At 47.5% G+C, this 23,320-nt stretch overlaps 1 protein-coding gene across 2 annotated transcripts; it reads left to right on the top strand.

The window, feature by feature from the left end:
* The first annotated feature begins 958 nt into the window (after window positions 1-958).
* On the top strand, window positions 959-21,936 carry LOC122386057. 2 transcript variants are annotated; one of them, XM_043374836.1, is made up of 7 exons: window positions 962-1,119; window positions 9,819-9,916; window positions 12,774-12,930; window positions 13,276-13,351; window positions 15,149-15,248; window positions 16,594-20,118; window positions 21,058-21,936. In XM_043374836.1, the coding sequence occupies exons 1-6, from the start codon at window positions 1,038-1,040 to the stop codon at window positions 19,699-19,701; spliced, it is 3,621 nt and encodes a 1,206-aa protein (XP_043230771.1). In that variant the 5' UTR covers window positions 962-1,037; the 3' UTR covers window positions 19,702-20,118; window positions 21,058-21,936. The 2 variants fall into 2 exon arrangements, with proteins under 2 accessions (XP_043230772.1, XP_043230771.1); XM_043374837.1 differs by lacking the exon at window positions 9,819-9,916 and having other exon boundaries at window positions 959-1,119.
* Window positions 21,937-23,320: the final 1,384 nt, after the last annotated feature.

Here is a 23,320-nt window from a genome sequence, read left to right as displayed (position 1 = left end):
TTGGCCCAAAATCGATAACAAAAATGTTCAAGTAAGTGGAAAAGGTACAACTTGGCAGTTACAACTTCTTTATCTCTGCGATAACAGGTAATTAATAAGTTGTATGGATGGAAGGACAAATGGTGATTAACGTAAAAAAATTATGACAGCCTAGCGGCAAACTGCCTACGAGAGGAGGAGGTGACAAAGGAAATCCAGCGCTACCTTTTTTCCAAATAAAATATTTGCGCATGCACCTGGGGGAGAGTTCAGAAGATAACTGCCTGTCCGATATTACCTACTGGCCGATATTACCCAACTTTCCCCTACTCACCTTACAGGATAGCGCGCTGAGTGTGCTGGACTGCTCTGTTCTCTGTCCCCACTGCTGGTCAGTGGTCATGTCAGGAATGATGCGTCAGGGCTCACTCAATGTCAGTGATAGCAGATCACGTCATACGTAACACTTGAGCGGATCGTTCAATATGACACGGAACTATCATGTTTTGAGTCAGACGTGCTCTTCCTGAGTATGTCACGTCCTGATATTGCAAAGATAGCTGTCACCAGTACAGTGACCGGGGAGGACGGAACTGATACGGACCTGTTTTGAGCGTTCCTGTGCTGGGTTACACCGTGTCGATAACTTCAGTTGCCGGGTACGCTCTGGCCGTGTCACTGCGGCGGGAGAGTGGTAGGCACTAGGCAGTCAGCGCGGCGGTAGGATACTGCGGGATGGCCATCGCTCTACGCTGGTGAACGGGCGCGGCCGGACCAGTCTCGAGCAGAGGTATCGATGATCGGTGTCTCACTGGTGTATCGGTGTTGGAGCGAGCGAGGGAGTGCGGCTTTGGAAAAGCGTCGGTATGTACGCAGACTTCATTTATTCGACGTCGTCAGCCTCGGCCTAACCAAGTGCGAGTCATGTGATGTGTACATGTGACGATTGATATTTAATATTGACTTCATTTTTTTTTCAGGTACACCTTTGTCTTTCTTACGCCTTTGGAGAATGTCTGAAGCGCTAATGTCGAATGCTGTGAAATTTTCTTGTAGTCATGGCGCTTGAAATGACAAAGAGCCTCATCCGCTCCTGTGTTGTTTCTTCGAAGAAAGGACTGACAGTGCGTCAGCTGGAGCGTGAGTACCGACCGCCGAACCTATCAGAGTCACAATATTGGGGAAATAAGGCCCTTTGCTGGTCCCAGTCGGGTCCAAACGATTTTGTTCTCCTTAACAAATTTATACTCCGGCACCTGACATTTCTTAAAGTTCCAGCCAATGTGATGAAAAACTGCTATTGTTACGCCTAAAACATGCAGTTAAAGCATTGAGAGAATACATTTTATCACCTGTTACATTTATTAGGCCAAACATATGATTTTCCTGTTCAGTGTTCTTAGTTCTACAAGCTGGCCGGTTCTCCGGACAGATTTTATTCTCCGGGACCAGGACCAAAATTAACAATTTCAGAGATCATAATAATGGCCTGAGAGTTTCCGAAAGTATCCGAGAGTATCCAAGGCTTCGCTTTGCACCTTTCCCTCTATAGTTGTCACTTGTCGTTAGAACATATCTAGGGTGTATTCCCGTGCATTAGCTCACCTTTGCAACATTGCATTGTCATGTTAACCCGCGCATGACCGGTATTTTCCATAACGCGAGTGACAGAGGCCCCCCCCCCCTTCTCCCTCCTATCTCTGAACTACTGAACTGATGGTCAAAATTCAAACGGAATTCAATAGCCTTGGAAAACTGTTGAGCGAAACCTAATTTTATTGCCGTCTTGGTCACCGATGACGTTACAGGTCAGGTCAAAGTAAAAACTATCAACATTTTGGCTTGTTTTCAATCTGGGCTCAAGCCGCTGACCCTGAGGGTACCGAACATGTACTTCGATTTTTTCAGGTGAAGTCTAGGTCATCGAAGGTCATGGAAATTTTATATCATGCATCGGTCACGTGAGACATGTTTTATGGTCCATTTCGGTCATAGATTTTGGTATCATTGTTGTCTGTGTCATCTGAGGCCATTTTCAATTTTCAAATGCCATTGCCAAATTCAAAATGCCTAGGCAGTTTACAAACTGCCTGACCCACCAGGCATTTTGCAAACTGCCTGAAATTATTTTCCTAAGGCAGTTTGTGAAATGCCTGACATCGAACGCACACCAGGGATGATGACTAAGCATCATTGTAACTGCCATTTAACCCGTGCCATGGTGGGGTCTGTTTATAACGCGACCTGGTGGGGGGGGACTATTTTTTGCCCCCCCCCCCCTCATATCTCCGAATCGACTGGACGGATCCACAAAATTCAAACGGCGCTCGAAAGCCCTGTCAAATTTGTAGAGGGAAATCCAATTTCATTGACCTCGGGGTCGCCGATGACGTCACAGGATAAGTCAAAGATAAAGTGTTTTGCCGGTCACGGGTCTTCTAGGGAATGGGCGAGTAAAACGCATTTTATCGAAAATCAGCGATAGGGTGTCAGTTGCCTAGTTACAGTACATATGTTGCTATAAGAGGTCACTGATAATACCAGGTCAGGTCACAGGTCAGGTCACCAAGGGTCAGCACATGAACCCAATTTTACTAGGATGTTTTATGGCCAATTTTTCATTTAAAACTCAATGCTGTTGGTTATAAGAGCATCAGGAATGGTTTAGGTCACTTCCTGGTGGAGGTCAGGTCATTGTCAGGTCAAAAAGGTCAAATTTCAAAGCTGATATTTTTGCATAAAATGGATATCGATTCCATGCAGCTCGTCACGGCGAGTCTAATGGTGGTCTTTGTTTTGCGCTACCCGGTCTAGAATTGCTGAAAGTTTAGCTGGAAAATTGATCATCAATTTTGAAGTTTTTTCGCTATAACTTGGCCAAAAAAAACAGGTACCTATCGCTCTAACATTTGGCATGTGAATAGAAGTCAGTAGGGGCTATCACGTATATTCGTTTTTTTTTAAGAAAATAAAAAAAACTTTTTTTCGGATTTTTTGGTTTATATTCAATTTTTTTTGGGGGGAGGGGTTAAAAATTCGAAAAATTTAAATGTTTTGTAGCACTGGTAATTCTACACCTTTCATGTCTTGAACGTTTTTATGTATCTTCAAAGCTATAGGCCTGACAGCTCCCCCAGCTCTTCCAGCTCTTCCCGTTTCTTGGGTCGTAAACGGTAGAACATGACGTCACTCTGACGTCATTTGCGGCCGACCTATGGTGGTTATGAAATGTTTATTCGTGCACAAGGTGTCAAACTGATCAGCCGAAGGTACCTACTTAACCCTCGCCGGCCGAGGGGGGGGGCGGGTGCCGCCCCCCCCCCATAGGTTTTTTTTCGCGATAGCTCCGAACACGCTGGCGATAGAGAGCTGGAACTTGGCATACGTGACCTTCGATCCAAGCCGCATCTTTTGACACCAACCGCATTTTTGGGTCAGGTCAGGTCACTGACCTATGACGTCATAAGTGAACCTCTGCACGGTCTTCAGATGTCGCAACTTCGCAACGCCCTCACTGCCAGAGGAGATGTCACAGGGAAATGAAACTTGCAGGATCTAGTATCCATTATGAGTCTCACAACTTGTATATCTCGGATTTTTCCTAAAGGTCATATGAGGTCAGGTCATTTTCGTGACCTCACCATTAGGGGAGAGTGGCCATATTGCGCCACGTTAAGCGAAAATGGCTTCAGCTTGGAATACAAAGACAGCACAGGTTAGTTCTTTTCACATTATATTTAGAAACCTTTTTCCTACCTTTTTTGGACACTAATTTATCGCATACTTCAACTCATTAGCCAGACACGGTCTTTTTAGAAAGTGTTGCAAAGGGCGCAATTGTCGAATACCTTCGATAAATGCGCCCACACCATGGCGCAATTGAATTCAAATGCGCCCACCGCAAATACATGCATTAGCTATGGGCTGTAAAGATAAGAGTGGTAAGTAGGTAATGCGTTGTATGATGTTTCATTATTTCATTAATTTACGATATGTTTTTTAGAAATTTTATTAGAAGTGCACAGTGACCTCAAATTGCTTGTGGTTTTGTCATCTGCTAAGCCTTTCGAATATTAGCCATAATTATTAATGTTACCCATTTCATTAACATTAGCCCGGGTGTGGCGCATTTACCCCGGTCGCATTTGAAAAAACGTAGTGGTGTGACAGAACATGGCGTCCCTATTCACCGCAGCCACAATCTCTTGCTGGGAGGTGTTCAAATCATTCGAAATTAACCATCTGTCCGAAAAATTAGCAGTACATGTGTCAAAACATTCACTAAACCTTATTCTACAGCTTTGAAGAATGCTTTTTTCGCTAAGAAACCCCAACATTTAAACAAACTTAAGCTCATGCTGCCTCACCTCTGCCAAGGCTCCACCGGAAAAGGAAGTATGATCGAGGTGGGCAACTTTTGCAACCACCACTAGGTACTTATGGTGTGCCAATTTTTCTGGAGCTTGGGAGGGCGCATTTATCTCGCGGGCGCAATTAGGGTACTCTCCCCTATACACGTAAGTCAATGGGGAAAAATGAAAACTGCTATTCTGGCGCCGGGAACGATCTCCAACTATCTCAAGCACACAGAATCGTGATTTGATGCACTCCTTGCAAGGTTAGATGCGTCACTTTTGCAATGTTGACCTTCCGTGACGTCATTTATGACGTCATCAAGGTCATATTAGTTTTTCGTCAATAACTCCCGATCAAATTGAGCTAGCGAGTCGAGAAAGCCACCAATGGACTCAGGAAGACCTGCCGAATCGAATGATATGTGACATGACCTCTTTCGACCAACTTCGTGACCTGGGGGTGCTGACCTGACCTTGACCTGAGGTCAACACCCTAAGTTGACCTGACCCGAACAAAAAGTATGTCATTCGACGCGCCCGAGCGGGGCCAACACGATGCTGCCAAAATCGCGGCTCTGCGGCCGTTTTTTGCGAAGTTATTCACCAAAAACTGAACCGTACCCTGGGGCACTTGACCTGACCTCAGAGGTCACCGGTTGACCTAGGACCTTAAAATCGGATACCAATCTCTCCGTCTCGTAACGGCGCACACGCTCGTTTTTTTCCGCGACGCGCTAGCTCCACCAGGGGCGAAACGGCGAGGGGGGTCGTACCCGCCCCCCCCCCCCCTCGGCCGGCGCGTATGTAGAAAACCAATAGGTCCGGCGAGGGTTAAAGTTTGTTTTTGTTGATACGTTTAGCGGTTAGAAGATATTGCAGAAAAAAATGGGAGGGGCTCCCATTTTTAGAGCTCCCTCCCCCCCCCCCCCACACACACACACACTCCAGTCATGCGCGGGTTAACCCGCGCCCCGTTTGGCTTTTGGCGGACCCTGCCACCCCTTGTGGGCCGTTTTGGCCTCTCCCTCGGGATGTCGGGAAGTTACCGACCGATTTTCAAAATTTAGGTACACGGCATTCGATAGGCCCACAGGTGTACTACCATGTGACCCAATGTCATTGACCCAGGTGCAACGGATGACGTCACAGGTCAGGTCAAAGGTCGCATTTTCAACGTTTACAGGCCTTCTAAGGAATGCGTTATAACATTTAATAAAAGGCATATTATTGAAAATCATTGATGAAGCGTTCTTTGTCTAATACGTATGTTGCTGAATGAGGTCACTGATACCAGGTGAGATCAGAGGTCAGGTCAATCAAGGTCACAATATGAACCCAACTATATGTACTAGGGGCGTGTGATGTGGTATGTGGTATGTGGTATGGGTGACCTAAGGTCAAGTCAATTTTGTGACCTCTCTGTTATAAGTTAATGGCAGAAAATTGAAATGCTTGTCTTTTGGCCGAAAATACCCTCAAACATCGAGACACAGGTGAACATGACACACTGAACCGGAAAATTTCACCTGTGTTTTGATGCCCCTGAGGTCATATCAGGTGAAACGTCTCAAACAGTTTTTGACTATAAATTTAGCTAGGAACATGCTAGAGCGCTAAAACACCATGAATGTGTTCAGCTCGACAATACGAATCGAATGACATGCAACATGACCTTTTCTGTGACCTTGATCGAACGTCAAATTTTTTAAGCTTTTCCAGGTCTACCTATAGTTCATTTGATGCATCTCTACGAGACAAACGCGATGCCGGTGAAATCAGCGTAATACAAGCTCGGAGTCAAAAGTTATTACAGAAAAAATATTTTCCGCAAAACGTCCAATTTTGAGAGTAGCTGCCCTCTGCAGGCTAAACCGTTGGCCTTAAATCAAATCTGAGAACAATACTTAGAAAGGCCTTTAAAAGAGCTATCGAATGCGCTCTTCCGCGGCGCTGTAGCTCTATTGGTTCCCGACTTATGCGCCGTTTTGTGAATAGCTGTCAAAATCGGGAACAAAACGCCAAGATAATTTTACCTCTGGTAGCCTCCAGTGACCTCAGCGAATAGGTACCTGATCGATAAAAATGACCTCTATAATTCTGAAAGACGAGCTATCTATTGCTTTTCACCGCGTCTTTCTAGCTTGCTTCATTTCCAATAGCGTGGTTCGGCCCCTCAGCGGGGCGTGGTTTAACTACTGTTTGTATGGCATTGACCATGTGCTTTGGCGGTTTTATGGCATTGTTTTGTGTATTTATTGACTGCAGAATGCATTGCATATGAAATACTTATATGAAAAGAACTTGTTGAAAATTGTTAGTAATCGTGAAAGCTTATTTTCAATTTTATTTTAGTTATCCAAGTAGATCGCCAACAGGCTGCACGGCCCATACAGACGAGTTTTTTTCAAACCGGACATACACAATACACACACACACACACAAGAAAGACACGCACCCGAATGCACGCAAGCCCTCTTCACATGATAATAAAATAATATTGAGACATTAAAAACTCAATGAAAAACTCAATATAAAAATGATAATAAATAATGACACGGATCTAAAAAGCGCTAAAAGTATCTTAAGGGAAATCCATCTCGGGACATCTGGCGAGAAAATCTTTTGCTTGGGCCTCTATTCTATTGAAAGTACCCTTCCTTACCGTCGAGACACGGGTAAAGGGCACGTGAAATAACTGGACGTTCCATGTCTGACGACGTGGTATACCGGGTGGCCCAGAAAAAACGTTCCGAACTTTGGAGGCCTATATATCAAATTCGAGTACAAATAACGAGCCAAAATTTTCATCAAGTTTGCTTCATTTCTTTGCGCATTGGTATGCCAAATTATAACACTATACCATCATTTTTAAGCTGGGAATCTTGAGTTGAGTTAACCCGCGCCCCGTAGGGCTACCGGCGGACCCTACCACCCGTAGGGGGGGGCCGTTTCGGCCCCCCCCCCTAAGATCTCGGAAAGTTACCGGCCGATTTTCAAAATTCAAACGGCGTTCGATAGCCCCACCCGGGAACTACCTTGTGACCAAATTTCATTGACCTAGGTCAAACCGATGACGTCACAGGTCAGGTCAAAGGTCAGATTTTCACCGTTCACAGGCAATTCAAGAAATGTGCTGTGAAAGCGAGTAAATTGGTAATTTATTGAAAACCATCGATGGTACATTGTTCGTCAAACACATACTTTGCTATCTGAGATCACTGATACCAGGTCAGGTCACAGCGAGGTCAGGTCACCGGGGGTCACAATATGAATGTGTCAAGTGATACATGTTTTATGGTCCATTTTACATGACAAATGCGATTATGTGGGTTAGGCAGCCTTTGGGGCCAGCCTAGGTCACGTTTTTGTGAAGGTCAGGTCAAGGTCAGGTCAAATTAGGTCAAATTTCAAAGTTGATATTTTTGCATAAAATGGGTATCGATTCGATGCAGCTCGTCACGGGGAGTCTAATGGTGGTCTTCGTTTTGCTCTACGAGTTCTAGAATTGCCAAAAATTGAGTTTGAAAATTTGACGTCATCATTTTTGAACAGTTTTTTCGCTATAACTTGGCCAAAAAACGAGGTATCGATCTGAAATTTGGTATGTAGATAGAAGACGGTAGGCACTATCACATATATTCCGGTTTTTTTCGAAACTCAAAAAACTTTTTGGATTTTTTTGCGAATATATCCAAAAAAATGCTTTTTTGATTTTTGGGGGACAAAACTCAAAAATTTCAAAAATTCGAGATAGCAGTTTTGTAGCCCTGTCAATTCTACACCTTTTACGTCTTGATCATTTTTCTTTATCTTCAAAGCTGTAGTCCTGACAGGTCTTCTCGCGAAGGTCTTTTTTCGGTCGAAAATGACAGAACATGACGTCACTCTGACGTCATTTGTGGCCAACTTATCATAGCCTCTGGAAAAATTTTTGGTCACAATGTGTAAAATTGATGCCCAGAGGGGTCCTGAAAGTTTGGTGGCGATATCTCCAGCCGTTTAGGAGATATCGACCGAAAAGGACAGGGGGGGGCCGTTTCGGCCCCCCCCCCCCCTACGGGGCGCGGGTTAAGCAAGACGTTTTTGCTTTTTTTTGCCGACGTCAAACGATAGTGATGATAGGGTTAGACGTCCCATGTTATAAAAAAGAATAAAAAATAGAGCACGTGAATGAAACCAACACGTATGTTCTTATTTTAAATATTTTTGTCTCACTTATGTGCCAAATATTCAAATACTGAGCCAAAATGGTGCTCATGGATGCCATTCGTTTCAACACCAAATCATGTTTCGAGCAGGAGTGGCACGGTGCATGGATTACTGCTGATTACCCTCCTTTCAGTAGATCAAACAGTAAATCGACCGGATAAGGAAAACAAACAAAATCAGACTGGTTCCTGTGCCAGAAGGCCACAGAATAGCTTATGAAAAACAACATTGCCAGCAGATGACAAAAAAAACTGGTTGAAAAGCTACCTTTTCCCAGGAATGTCAGCCAGGAAAGCATTTGAGCCACAAGATGGTTAGAAAACTGGGAACTTCTTCCGATGCCTCTGGCACAGAGTCATCGTTGTTGCCTGAGGGAATGTCATCCTGAGACCCGAACCATCAATGAGACTAGCTGCCAGTAGAAGTCATGGCTCTAGGCCGCGGTGCCGCGGGGTGAAAGTGACCCGTTCACTCACATTTTTTAGTAAGCATCGGAGCAAAAAAGTAATTTTTACATGGCATGCTTGAAACACGAACCGTTTAAAAAGTAATTTACCGAACACCATGAAAATCGCACCATTTACTGAAAATGTGTGCCGCATTGACTATTCGAAGTTTCAATGTTGTGTCTTTATCACTTTCTGAGAAATATTGATTTAAAGTTGGGAACATTTTTTCTGGGCCACCCGGTATGTTGTAGTAGACAGTAGTATAAAGTTGATTCCTCAGTTATATTTATGTATTAACAGACCAAAACACGTTTGTAGCGCGAACGAGGCTTGTGAAAAGGACGAGTCGATCCGCCCAGGCCAGAGCAGATGTTTTTTTCAGAACTTTAAGTGTAAACTACTCGTGACTGAGACCGAACTTCGCGAAAAGGCTATTCCTGAAAGGGGATAGGAGAATCTATCACAAATCACAGTTTGCATTTTATGGGATTGTTTCGAGAACATGCTTTACCAGCTGTTTTTCTGTTTTAGTAATTAAATGTATATCTAGGGTTGCAAGTACCTATATACATTTGTACAATGAGATCACGTAGTCTTGGGCTGGAAGTTATGTACAGGTGTCCGTAGAAGTAGTCGTAGAAGTCGGTAGTCTTTAGCCGTGCATGTGGAAGTACGGGATTAACGCTTCATATTTTGGAATTAATTCCGAAGGGCTATGTGTGCCATAAGAATGCAAATTACTACTTGCGCAATTATTTATATTGTTGAAGTCTGTTTCTTAGCAATGTTTTTTATATAAGAAGAAACTAATCTTAGTGGATTCCAGGCGATTTCGAGGACCTGGTGGGGTCACGAATACCATTTCAAGAGCATGGGTATCCGAGTTTGGATCTGTTTCTTCGCGCCATTCCGGACACTGTTCGGGTAAGAGAATCGATGCGATTTTATCGCTGAGACTACGCTGCTTCTCTGTTCTGCTTTACTTTACAACTAACAGCTCGCCATCGTATGTCCTTCGGTTATCTATTCGCAACTGGTGTAGGGGTTTTCTCAACGGGACATGCTTATTTATGGCACGGTGACTATAGATAATTTATGGTACATGGGCATAACATAACCTTGGATATAACTACCTGCCGGGACTCGGGTTTCAGCCAATTTTGTCATCGTGGTGAGCATTTTGTGAACACCCAATGATTTGACAGCTACCGAAAATGAAAAAAGGTAAGAAAATAGCTCTCAACAAACTCTTTCAAAAGAAGTTTGTCCATTTTTTCATGTAGATCAGGAACAGGTAGATAATTATTATTTAGGTCAGCGAAGGTCATCGAATCACAGTTTGTCATTTCCCAACTGACGCCCACATCCGACACCGTAACTTAGAAAGCTGAGGGTGCAGAAACATCGATTCTCATCAAACGACCTATCTGCACTCTGTCAATTGAATTGACGTCGGATCCACCGTTCGGCCTAAAGAGATCAAGGAATGTAACAAATGTTCCTTTTTTTCTTGGAGAAATGACATGATTTTTAGATAATGTCCTTTTTGCGATAGCTGTTTATGTGGTTGCTTTCGTGAAAAATTGTGACCATTGCATTCCTCTCAATGAATCAAGTGGAACTGTATGGGCATAATATGACCTGATTGGTCAACTTAAATGATGAATCTCTGGTCAAGGTCGTGACCTGGCCCAAATGGCTCATTTGCATGAAGTTAAGTGAATGTATTTTTAACCGCAAGTTAGTAGAGAGAAATATCAGGCCCGTTTAAACGCTTTTAACCCTCGCCCGTACATGCCATTTTCCCATCCTAGAACGCACATGGGGGGGGGGTTGCCACCCCACCCCCCGCGCCATTCCGTTCCTGTTGGAGATAAGAGCTTTGCGGTAAAGACCAAGAAGATTCTTTGGGAAGAGACGAATCCAATGATACCCAGTTTTACCTTCTCAGGTCAGCCATTGACCTTCCAGGTCAGGTCAAACTAAAACATGTTGCTGTTTTGGGTCACCGTTGGATATCAAGTGCGCTGCTTATCATATACCGATGACGATGCCGTTTTATGGTGCCAGGCCAGCTAGAACCTCTTTGTCACACTACCCGACCAGGTTTTCGCTGCTGAGCTCATTTCAGGTCAAGTTAGGTCAAGGTCAATGATATGTGTTTGTATGTCTGTGTGTGTCTGTGTGTATACTGATGTGTGCACCGATTGTTTATGTGTCCACATTACATGAAATCATGATCTGAGAAGCTTTTACCAAAAATGCAGTCAGAAAACTTCACGAAAAGTAAATTCAGTTTGCATAAAGCGCAATTATTTTAGATGACCTAGGTTGACCTTGACCCTGACCTTGACATCTATACATCGTCGAACAACATGTTCCATGATAGGTGGGAGGTAAGACTGGCAAAAAAGGCCGAAATCAAGGTGTCAAAAGCTCACAAGGCCCATAGCCAACGCAAGGTGTTGAGCAAAAAAACAAGGTCATATCTCCGAAGCCAAATACCTTAGAAACTTGACATTTTCAGTGGACATCAAGAAAGGATAGAGGAGCAGCTATACGAAAAATCAAGCCTCTGGCTCTAAAAATGTTGAGTGCAGAGCAGAAAGACTACCTGGGGGGGGGGGGGGGTGGCAACCTCCCTCCCATGTGCGGGCGAGGGTTAAGAAACATAGGTATATTTTCACAACCGAACATTTGCTAGCTAGCCGGTTCTACCTGGGCATTGATTACTTGAGATGTATGCGGGTGACTGTCACGGCACGTGTCACACCTCTAATCAGGAACGTCGATTTTGTTCTTGTAAAAACTTCATGAGGACTGCGCCGATAGCGCTGACTCTTAGCTTACCGGTGAGCGGCCAACGGGTAGTGAGTTTTTGCGTGCCTCGGTTTGGGTGCTAACTATTCATTGGATAATGGCTCGAGGGATGGCTCGCACAAGTCGATGGGAGTCTCATTTTGCACGGGTGTATGTGCAGAAGCGGCCTCTAAATCTTGAGCATTGCTGGACTGATTGCAGTTGTACACCGTTGGGTGGTTTGACAAGCTAGGTGATCTTTGTGCTTGCTAGCTCGTCGTCCAAAAATGTGTTTCCCAAATATTTTTTTTTTTTTTAATCAAAGAAAATTGATAATACCTTCGGTTGTAGATATACCTGCAATCTGCATGTTAATTGTTATGGAACATACCCAAACATTTGCTCTTCAGTTCACCGTTTTGAATTATGAATGATTCATTTCAAACGCATTGTGTCATTTTACGAAAATACTTCCTTGTCTTTGCTTTTTAGCTTCTGGCAACTTAACTGCTTTAGTTCGCATCAGATGCGCTTTGGCTCCTGGGCTGCAGGTAAACTAACAGTTCGCTTACCTGTATCTCTGAGAGAAAGGAGGCTTTGCGTATTTCCATCGACGGGAAACTCAAGTGCGTTCCTTATGAGCGGTAGCCTTATCGATTGTCTGTTGCAGCTCTTTGTCGTTTGCCGTTCTATACACCGTGCTGACTATTGCTGTTCTCGGCCGACTCATCCTGTGCCCGTTTCTTGGCTATCGCTTCGCTGTCATTCGAGTGGATCTCCTTGCCGCCGTAGAGACCCGGGTCTCCAGTTAATTTCTGCTGCTGCGACTGTCCCGACTGGGGATGTTAGTCGTCTATCTGTGCTGCATTGGTGATTTATTTGCGACCATTGGCTGGTGGACAGACATTAGATGAGTTGCACTGAGTTGCTGCCTCTGTTTGCGCGGAACCGTTCGCCGTCTTACCCCTGCCTTTCCGCGCAGCTGACGGAGCTCGGTAGGGAGACTCTGGTGGAGCACGTTCATGACGCCAGCGTGGCCCGGATCGCCTCTCTGGTCAGCAGACAGAAGGGGACGCCCAAGAAAGGCACGGCGGCCAAACTCGGCAAGATACCGAGAATCAACCCTCGACCAGAACCAGGTTGGATGGTGCACTCAGGCCGAGACTTCGTAACGAGCTTATGCATTGAGACGAGGCTTAAGTTCTGTCACCTATGTGCATCACTGTGTCTCAGCATGTAACTAAGCAGCAACACATATACCTAAATGAAATACATATCCAGCGATTCAGGCAGAAAACAATCTTCAGGCTTGCAGCTTTTGTTCTTCTTAAGGTCACGTAGCACTTTGCAAAACGGGCTACCTACATATATGCATTTTATTGTACCTTCCTACTGTGTTTTATCGTAACCCTTTTGTATGTCTCAGCAATTTTTTTTCTGTCAATGACTAATGAGACAGCAGCGCTAACCGTTTGTGTTCCCAGCGCCGCGGACGCACAATCTCCAGTCAGGAGGGGCTCCGTCCAAGACCATTCCTGCAACTACCCACTACAGTCAAAGGTGCGACGCGCGTGAGGCTTGGTGACTGATGAAAACCATGCTTGGCTATCGACGAGTTCAGGTTTCTATGCGCTTTTATCTACTAAAAATGTGTGTCCACTTGCTACTTGATATTTGTTGGACCTCAAGTGTACCTACTTAAATGCTTTCACTGTATTTACCTGATTCATGTACCCGGTAACTTCTCCCATTTTAAACGTTTTGCGATCAGCGATAATTGGTAAGTTTATGTTATACAAAAAAGATTATTTTGAATATCATAGTAACGTGAAGGATGACTGGTTCTATAAAATTCTCCATTTAGGCATATTTTATTTTATTTTATTTTTATTTTTCGACTAGAGGTACAGGTTTATGCAATAACTGTATGTTTTGATATGTATGATTAACGGATGCATTAGTTTGGGTGTAGAAACTTGCATTTTTATTGGTATTATTTGTGTAGAACTGGGTAACTGCTTTTAATTGAACTGTAAAGTATGATGGTGATGCATGCGAGTTGTTCGAGCCCTTTGTAAGTTAGGATGTTACTCAATGCAGCCCTACCCTACCCTACCCTACCCTACCCCTACCCCTACCCCGACACTACCCTAACCTACCCTACCCTACCCTAACCTACCCTACCCTACACTACCCTACCCTACCCATCCCTACCCCTACCCTAACCTACCCTACCCTACACTACCCTACCCTACCCTACCCCAACCCTACCATACAACACTACCCTAACCTACCCTACCCTACCATACACTACCCTACCCTACCCATACCCTACCTTAACCTACCCTACCCTACCCTACCCTACCCTACCCCTACACTACCCTACCCTACTCTACCCTATCCTACTATACCCTACCCTACCTTACCCTACCCTACCCCTACACTACCCTAACCTACCCTACTTTACCCTACCCTACCCCAACCCTACCCTACAACACTACCCTAACCTACCCTACCTTACCATACACTACCCTACCCTACCCATCCCTACCCCTACCCTACCCTACCCTACCCTACCCTACCCTACACTACCACCGACAGTCCAAGTTTCAGCTAAATCGGCTCAGAAACGGCTGAGATATTGCAAAAACAAATTTATCGTATTTACTGGCGAATCCCCTTGGCGAGGGTGCCCGGCGCCGGTATTCGTTGTCAAAGGTCAAATACCTTCCGGCTCTGATTATTTCCAGTCAGAACAACTGAGCCTAAAGCACGTGCCCTCTGCTCGGCGCCGGTCGCGGCCCCATCACGTGCACACCGCTGAACCCACCCCCTCAAGAATTTGATACGACAAATGAGTGCACGCGCTCGACTTGGCGTGAAAATTTCACCTCCGTAGCCCTCACCGTTCCCGAGCAATAGCCTGTTTTTGCCGATTCTAATGCTAACCCTATGGCGCACATGAGCACGCGCCACGGGCGCACCCCCGGCCGCATCGTGCCCAAAATTTAATACGACCTGTTCATTTACGTGACCCACGAGTGGTAAAATTTTCACCATCCTGCGTCAATCGACGGCGCCGCAATAAGCCTTTTTGGGAGTAACCCCGACGGCGGCGTGGGCGGCGTGGGCGGCGGACTTTTTAAGATTTATAATAGTAGATATAATAGTAGATTGAGTGTGTAATCCAGCACATCCTATCGATTATGCAGATGGTGTGTGCGCTCATATACTCTCCTCCATGCACTCATACTGACATTACCGTCAACATGTCCGTTAACCACAACAGACACATGTCCGCCCCCCGTTTGGGGAGTGACGGGCCACAGCGTCTGAGCGCTGGTCTGCTGTCCGCAGCTCGTCTCAGCCGGGTCAGAGCGGCGGTGGAATCAGCGGCGGTGTGCCGCAGTCGGGAGGGACGCCGGCCGACCCCCGCAGCACCGGGGTCACTATGGAGGTGAGGTGGACGGGCGGATCAACCCCCCCCCCCCCGTGCCGCACATATGTTAGTCGGGTGCTGCACGGGTAGGCAAATCGCTCTGATATCGTACCTAGAGGTCACTGATACCGTTAGGGGGGGGGGGGGATATCAGTGGCCTCGTCCCGATATCATGCAAGAATGATGCACGGCTGTGGTATCGTTCAGGGCAGGTAAACTGCTTCGATAACGTGCCAGGTACTCATCCGGCCTCTAAAATGCTTGAGCTACAAGGTGATGTTGCCGTTGTTGGCGATGCTGCTTGTTGCACACAGCACATGAAGAATATGGGGAATGCTTTTCTGCCATGGCTGGAGCTAATGGCGCTGGTTGTCGTCCCATAACAATTGCAGTTGCTATAGATTTGGTGTTGGCGAGACGCGGAACTCATGGACCCTGGTACCATTATGTCGGCTGAGCTAGACACAGTAACGTAACAGTCACAGTACCTACCAGAATATGAGTGCATGGGGGCTTTGGTGTATTTGATGTAGAAAGACTTGTGTGGAAGCTGGAACGCATGTGTGTATAGCGATTAACGACACGTAACTACATCATGCATTTAGCAATACCATCCCCACTCAGTGCATGCTGGATATGTTCCGTTTAATAAAACTTTCGAGCATATTTTGCATGAGTTGTGTCTGTACACATCGCGCTTTGTTCATGTCTGCCCGTAATTTGTCCCAGCCACTGGCCCACCCACCACCTCCGAACGTTAACAGGGGCAGAGAGCTTTCAGGCAGTGCGATATGTGTGACTTATCGTCAGATATCTCGAGGTGATTCGTCAACACTCGGGCTGATGCATGCTCTGAGTTGCCTGTCTCACATACATCAGTTTGATGATCGGTTCAAGGATGCCGCAATGCGTCATGATGCCGAGCACAAATCATTCTTTGTTCTTTTGTAACAGGAACAAATTGTTCGCAGTTCCCAGTTGACGTCTAGTTTTAGCGTGCTACTCACTAGTGCGTGTATTTTACATGGAGCTTTACATGCAATGTATCACATAATGATATCGAAAAATTTTAATTGCAATTTTGTATAGCACGTACAGCAGGTTCATCGAGCTCATGGAGGCTTAGATTAGATAACATACATAAAGATTGGTATCATCGAGATTCGAGGATGGCTGTGATATGAACTTCGTTGGTATTTGCTTTGTTCGCTCGTCCAATCTCTCATATAAGCGCTAAGGCAAGCGTGACTTCTACGACGTTCTCAATCTTAAATGAGTCAGGAAATTTTGTCGAACTTAACTCGAAATATAATAGGTTAATAATTCTTGGGGTGACAGATGTTTGTCATTGGCCACTTTGCAGAAGTCTCCGCGAACGGCAGGTAGCAGCGCCGAATCCGAGGGCAGCCGTTCTCTATCGACAGCCGCCCCCTCGATGAGGCAGGCGCCCGCGCTCTGCACGCGGCACCGGCCGCCGGACGTGTGCCGCCGCCCCTCCTGTGACGCCCTCCACATCTGCCGGCTGTACGTGGACGGGTTCTGCCCGCATGGTGACGCCGCCTGCCGCTGGGGTCACAAGGTGCTCTCAGCTGGCAACGAGGCGGCGCTGGCAGCTCACCAGCTGCAGGCGCTGCCCGAGCGCGAGCTGCTCTGGCTGGTGCGCGCCCTGATGCGCCAGACAGCTCCAGTCCCCGCCGAGGAGTACCGTAGCCAGCTGGCCATCTGCCCAGAGTACGCGGTCGACGCGCGCTGTCGGCGATCCGACTGTTTCCAGCTGCACCTGTGTCCGCGGCTGGCGGCCGGCGAGTGCGGCGCCGGCGACTCCTGCCGCTGGAGCCACCGGCTCACCGACCCGGACAACGTCATGGTGCTGCTGCGGCTGCGCTGCTCCGAGCTCAGCGAGGCGGAGGTACTCGCCCGGCTGGCGCCACCAGCGAGCGTGCCAGACGGCGGCGTGCCTGAAACGAACGGCGTGGGAATGAGTGATTGTCTCAATGGGCAAAAATCGACCGAAAGCACTGGAAGCAGCGACATGATATCAACAGTAAGCAGCCGTAGCAGCGCAAAACGAGTCGTTGCGAGCGTACCCAACACATGCCAGGAGCGACCACAAGAGGACAAGGGGTCTGGGGACCTAAAGGAGCTGGCGCAGAGACTCGACTTGTGTGCACTCAACATCTTTCCATCTTTCTGTCCAGGAAACTGCGACAAGGTGCATCTCTGTCGATTTTTCTTGGCGGAGATGTGTCCTTTCGGTGTTGACTGTAAAAGTCCTCACAAGCTGCGTAGCTCTCCTCACAACTCTGAACTTCTCAGAAGGAGCGGGCTGCAAGGTTTGACGGAGGAGGAACTGCTCGACGCCATCAGGGCGGGCTATCTCGCCCAAAATCCGATCACCGACCTGGAGCGTCGCTTTGCTCTTCAAGTGTGCTTTCCGTACCAGGACAAGAAATGTGAGGAAGGCTGTCCTCGTCTTCACGTTTGCAGTCAATATGTGAGTGGAACCTGCACAAACGGGAGTAAATGTGGGCTATCTCACAATCTTGTGACGGCTTCTAACGCGGCTATCATACGGCGCGTGGGACTAAGCTCCGCATCCCACCCAGACTTGCTTGATTTTCTGGCAAACAGACCAACCATCAAAGATGTGTGGCGGAGTTTTGCTCTGTTGAGTCCTCCCATCGCTCCGTCAGACACCAAAAACGACTCATCAGGGGCCACGCTGCCTGGAGACTTAAACTTGTGTCATTACAATATCAATCCTTCTCGCTGCATGACCAACTGCGGTCAGCTGCATCTGTGTCGCTTGTTTGTCGCGGGAGTATGTCCATTTGGAAAGGCATGCAGAAGTGGGCATGCACTGTTAGGTTCTCCGCACAATGCTTCCGTGCTTAAAGGACGAGGACTGGAAGAGCTGTCCGAGGAAGAGGTGTATGATGCCATTAAGTCGGGATATCTCTCTCGAAACCCAATCACGGATCTAGAGCACAGTTTCGCACTGCAGATATGTCGTGCATACGCAGGTGACGATAGTGAATGTGCGGACACAAGCTGCTTGCGCTTGCACATTTGTGCTGGGTATGTGGCCGGAACTTGCGCGAACGGTAGTGGGTGTGGGATGTCCCATCAGCTCAGGTCTGGCAACAATCTCGTTATCCTCAAACGAGTGGGGCTAAATCTAATACCTCACAAGGAGCTCCTGGAGCTGTTGCAGAACCCGCCTGTGGCCAAAGATGTTTGGCAGAGCCTTTTCTGTAGTGGCACATTGACGACCGACTCCAACGAAACTGCCTCCGCACTGGAGCCGAACAAGCCTGTCCCGACAACGACGACGACGACGACCAGTCCCGCTCTCAGTGTCGCTGATGACGCTCCGACGTTGTGCGCGGTGCACTCCTCCGGGGGTCGCTGCCAGCGCGACGACTGTGACGAGTTCCACGTCTGCGGCTTCTACCTGGCCGACCTGTGTCGCCGGCCGGACAGCACCTGTCCACTGGGGCACAGTTTCGACACGGCACGCAACCGACGCGTGCTGGAGCGCTGGGCACTGGAGGGCGAGTCTCCAGAGCGCTGTCTGGAGATGATCAACAAGATGTCGCAGCGAGCGCACATCACGTTCCCAAACGGCGCTGAGAAGAGCGTGCGCATGTGCATCCCGTACAACTCAAGAACTGGTTGCAGCACCGATTGTGGCCAGTTCCACGTGTGTCACCGCTTCCTGGCGGGCACTTGCAAGGGATCGAGCGTGTGTCCTCTGCGGCACGCGTTCGATGGGCGACACAATCAGAACTTGCGAGACTCTCTTGGTCTGGTGGCGACCGTGGGGCTGGATGGCTCCTTGTCTCCGGTGACCGACCGGGAGCTGACCGAGTTGCTGCGGGCTCGACTCGGTGTCGCCCCCGGGTTGTACTCAAATCTCACTGAGAACACACCTGCGCGCGGCGGCTCTGAGCCCCCCGTGTCGCCGCCGGCCGTGTGCCGCAGTCTGGGCGCCGGCCGGCGCTGTACGGACGCCGCCTGCCCCGCCGTCCACGTGTGCCCGCACTTCCTGGCGGGCGCGTGCCGCCGGCAGCGCTGCCCGCTCGGCCACGGGCTGGACACCGAGCCGAACCGGCGCGCACTGCGGCTGACCGGCCGTGAGGTGACCGAGCACAACCATGACGCGCTGGTCAAGGAGCTGTACAAGGCAGCTAGAAACGTCAGGAGGTCCGAGGTCTATGGCAAATTGCGGATCTGCATCTCCCATAACCGTGAAACAGGATGTAGTGGTCAAGACTGTGCAAAGGTACACATCTGCCAAAAGTTCGTGGCTGGATCATGCGAAGAAGCTTCTTGCGACTTGGGCCACGTGGTGGGCACACCAGCCAATAGGAAAAGGCTCTGTGCTCTGGGCCTGCAAGACGCTGAGGTGGAAGATGTTCTGGAGATGCTGCGCGCAGTTCATGGTGTGCGCTCAGCCTACACGGTGTAACAGGTGCCGTCTCCCGATAGATCATCAAGAACAGCTCTTAAGGTCGACCAATTCTCATTCAATCAATCTAGTTAACTGAAATTTTGGTGATATCTGTAGCCGTTTACAATTACAATGTCTGCTGGTGATCATAACATTTGTCAATGCCGGTCGACAACAAATTTTGTGGCAGAACCGAGAACGTTCGGATATTGCATTGAGCATGCAAAATGTATGTTATTTCACCGAAGACTGAGGAACCACTACAATTTGGAATAGTACTATATACCCAGTGGGCGTTTACATTTATTCGAGATGAAAAGTTCCAGCGAGGCTGCTTAAAATTATCTTGAAAATCGTGAGCATCGCTGTTTATCCTTGTTTCTTGTCTTTACGGTTGTCTTGCCATGAGATGGAGTGACTTCGCTCGGCTGTAGTGTACGAGGTGTGACCAAAAAGAAACGAGACTGTGTCCGCTGGGGACACGGTTCAGCATCTAAACACCGATTACATATGCCATAGTGATGCGGAGCATTTCAGCACCATATGAGCGAAGTTTTGATTTTTCTGGCCCAATGTCCTTCTTTACAGAGGTGTGTCTCCAACCCCCCTGCAGTGCCCCGTGTCATGTGCTCTTGCATGTCCTCAATCTCTTCAAAAAGTGATCCCTTGAGGACACCCTTGGTGTTCAGGAACAGCCAGAAGTCACATAGTGTTAGATCTGGCGAGTACGGGTGATGTTTCACTCTGGGTTCCATTGTGGGCTGCCCTCCGGCTGCTCCAAGACTTCGGTGTTACGTCCACACAGCGAGCCTTTTGATCATGGGAGAAAACTTTGGGCACCCTCTTCACGCAAATCTTCGTGCCCAAATCCACCGTCAGGATGGTACTCACCGACTCTGTTCCCATTCATAGCCCCTCATCCAGCATGCTTACTGTCCGTCTGCGATCGTTGTGCATCAGGGTCGTGGATGTTTTCTTCATTTCTGGATGTTGTGGGACGTCATGGCTTCGGGTCATCCTCCACATCATCTCGTTCACTCGCAAACCTTTTGTGTCACTCGAACACTCGTGCAGGAGACAGTGTCTCGTCTCCATACACATAATTTGACATTGGAAGTGTTTCTGTAGCAATTTTCCCCAGTTTCACTGAAAACTTGATGATTGTCCCGTCTGTGCAGAACCCATATTGTGACACGGGGCACTGCACGGGTTTAGAGAAACGACCGTGGAATGAAAGACAATGGGTCAGAAAAATCGAAACTTCGTTCATATGGTGCTGAAATGCTCCGCATCACTATGGTATAGGTAATCGGTGTGTAGATGCTGAACCGTGTCCCCAGCGGACACAGTCTCGTTTCTTTTTGGTCACACCTCGTATGATCTCTTTTGAAAGCATCGCTACTCGAAAGTATCCCTCTCGCTCCCTGGTTTGAGGGCGCCTAGCTTCTTAGGGCTGGCCGCTTGGCCGGCCCGTGAAACCGTGAAAACGATACGGGCCGGCCAAGTGGCCTACCCTCAAAAGCCAGGGGCTCTCAAACTAGCGAGCGATAGCGGTACTTTCGAGCAGCAATATTTTTTAAGAGAGACTATGCATGTGGTGTGTAGACAGCTTTCTCTCCTTATCTTTTCCCTGATTTCGCTTAGATATGCGAAGAGAGGATGCGTGAGCTCACGCTCAGTTATGTGGATATTGTTTACTCGAAGCTTTCTGCGGTTCGCGGTAATGTTATGTTCTCGCGCTGTGGTGGATGATTTGAACAATCATTGCAGATTCGCGCTTTATCTGTGATCAAGGCTGTTTTTAAAAGCTGATTTTGATGTGATGTTGACCGTGATCTCTTAAGTCAGGAATTTGCGTTGAGAGGAATCGGTCTTCAAAACATCGGTGAGGTATCTTGATCACTCATCGCCAGATCAAGCCTCAGGTAGTAGATAGATCGGGGGCACTTCGATAGTGCAGCTCGGGTGGCTATCTCCTTGTGTTTGGTATCACTCACGTGTCCATGTGTCGTGGAGTTTGTGCCAGTTTGCTCGGAAATAGTCCTGCTCGTCTGGATGTGGATCGGCTGTGGTTGATGGGAAAATTATGAAAACCTAGTGTTATCCATTGTCAAAGTTGTGATAAAAGATCGTCTGTGATTCGATGAGGCTGCCTTTTGATCCATGCGGATCCGTGGAATGGTGTTCGATGATGGCCGTGTGGATTGGTTACATGGAGCGTGGTACCAATACAGACTTCCATAGTACTTAGCAGCCATGTGTTTGTGCCAGGTGTGTTTCATCTCGTAGTGTCACTCCAGGGAATAAGCGAGCACCCCTTTTGCTCTGTTCACATCGGCCTGTATCATTTCGTTTTCTTGAGATACACCGTCACCAAGCAAGATTCCTTTGTCACAAAATTTAGAAAGTTTAACTTACACCACTCTCGGGCGTTATGCCTTTTTCACATAGGTACCTCAAGCCATACCTTCCAACCGTCCCTTTACCAGTTATCAAAAACAAACGGCCGATAGAGGGCACCTCCTTCAACATCAACATGAGATCGTGCTTCGTAGGCTAGCGTCACCTAGAGCTGACAGCTTAGGAAGACGTAGGGAATAGGGAAAGCGGGGGAACACCGCTCCCCCCCCCCTCCCCTAAGCTTTTCGCCTAAGTGAGAGAATACTTGTGAAGTATCTTGGTAGTTATTGTCTTGGTCACAATACTTATGCATTTTCTCACGTGTTAACCCTATTCCGGGCGGGGGGGGGGGGCCTTTAAGGCCCCCTTCAGGTTTTTCTTGTGCCATTGCCAAACGCCGCAAGACTGAAAGCTCATACTCGGTGACTTTTTCTAAACATTCATTGCGCACATTTTGACAAAAAAAAAGTTGCCGGGTCAGGTCAGGTCAGGTCACCAGAGGCGGTTTAGTGACACCACCTCAGACAAGTTTGCAATCACGCCAGAGCTAGAGTTTTTGACGGATCAATTTTTTCTCTTCGGGTTTTAGTAAGGGTACCAGCATGTGCAATTTGTATGTCTCAGAATTTTTATATCTGTGACCTGAGGTCAGGCCAGACTCGTGACCTTTACATTGCAAGCCTATGGGAAAATATTGAAACGCCTCCTGCTTCGTGTAAACGAGTCAAAACCACCCAATTCTTTCAGTATTATGGAAGATTATCTCATCGGTGATGATCCTGGTGCCGCTAATTGACAGGGGCACCGGGAAAGGTCATTTAAGGTCATGTGACGTCATAAATCGTTTTTCTGATAATAAATCACGACATGATGGTGCTAAAGACTTGTAAGTGGTACCAAACTGCTCCCCTGGTCAAGGCGCGTCGTTTGGTATGCAGCATGACCATAACCCACAACCTCATTGATAAAGGACCTGACCTTGACCTCGGGTCAAATTTCAAATTGACCTGTGAAGGTCATCGCATACTTACGTAGGGTGAATGAAAAGTTTTGAGCCTAACATAGTTACAGGTGACGCAGATTAATGAAACTTTGGTCACATATTTTGCCACTATTGATATGGGTGGACACCAAATTGTGAAGTCCTAGCACTTTTTTCCTCACCTTTTTAGCGCCTTGAATCATGCTATTTTGGGTAAGTGCTCGCGGTGTCAATGACGTCATTATTTTTTGTGAA

This window comes from Amphibalanus amphitrite, unplaced genomic scaffold (assembly GCF_019059575.1).
Source record: "Amphibalanus amphitrite isolate SeventyFive unplaced genomic scaffold, NRLGWU_Aamphi_draft 000239F_arrow, whole genome shotgun sequence".
NCBI lineage: Eukaryota > Metazoa > Arthropoda > Thecostraca > Balanomorpha > Balanidae > Amphibalanus > Amphibalanus amphitrite.
This window is presented reverse-complemented; position numbering and strand designations above follow the sequence as displayed.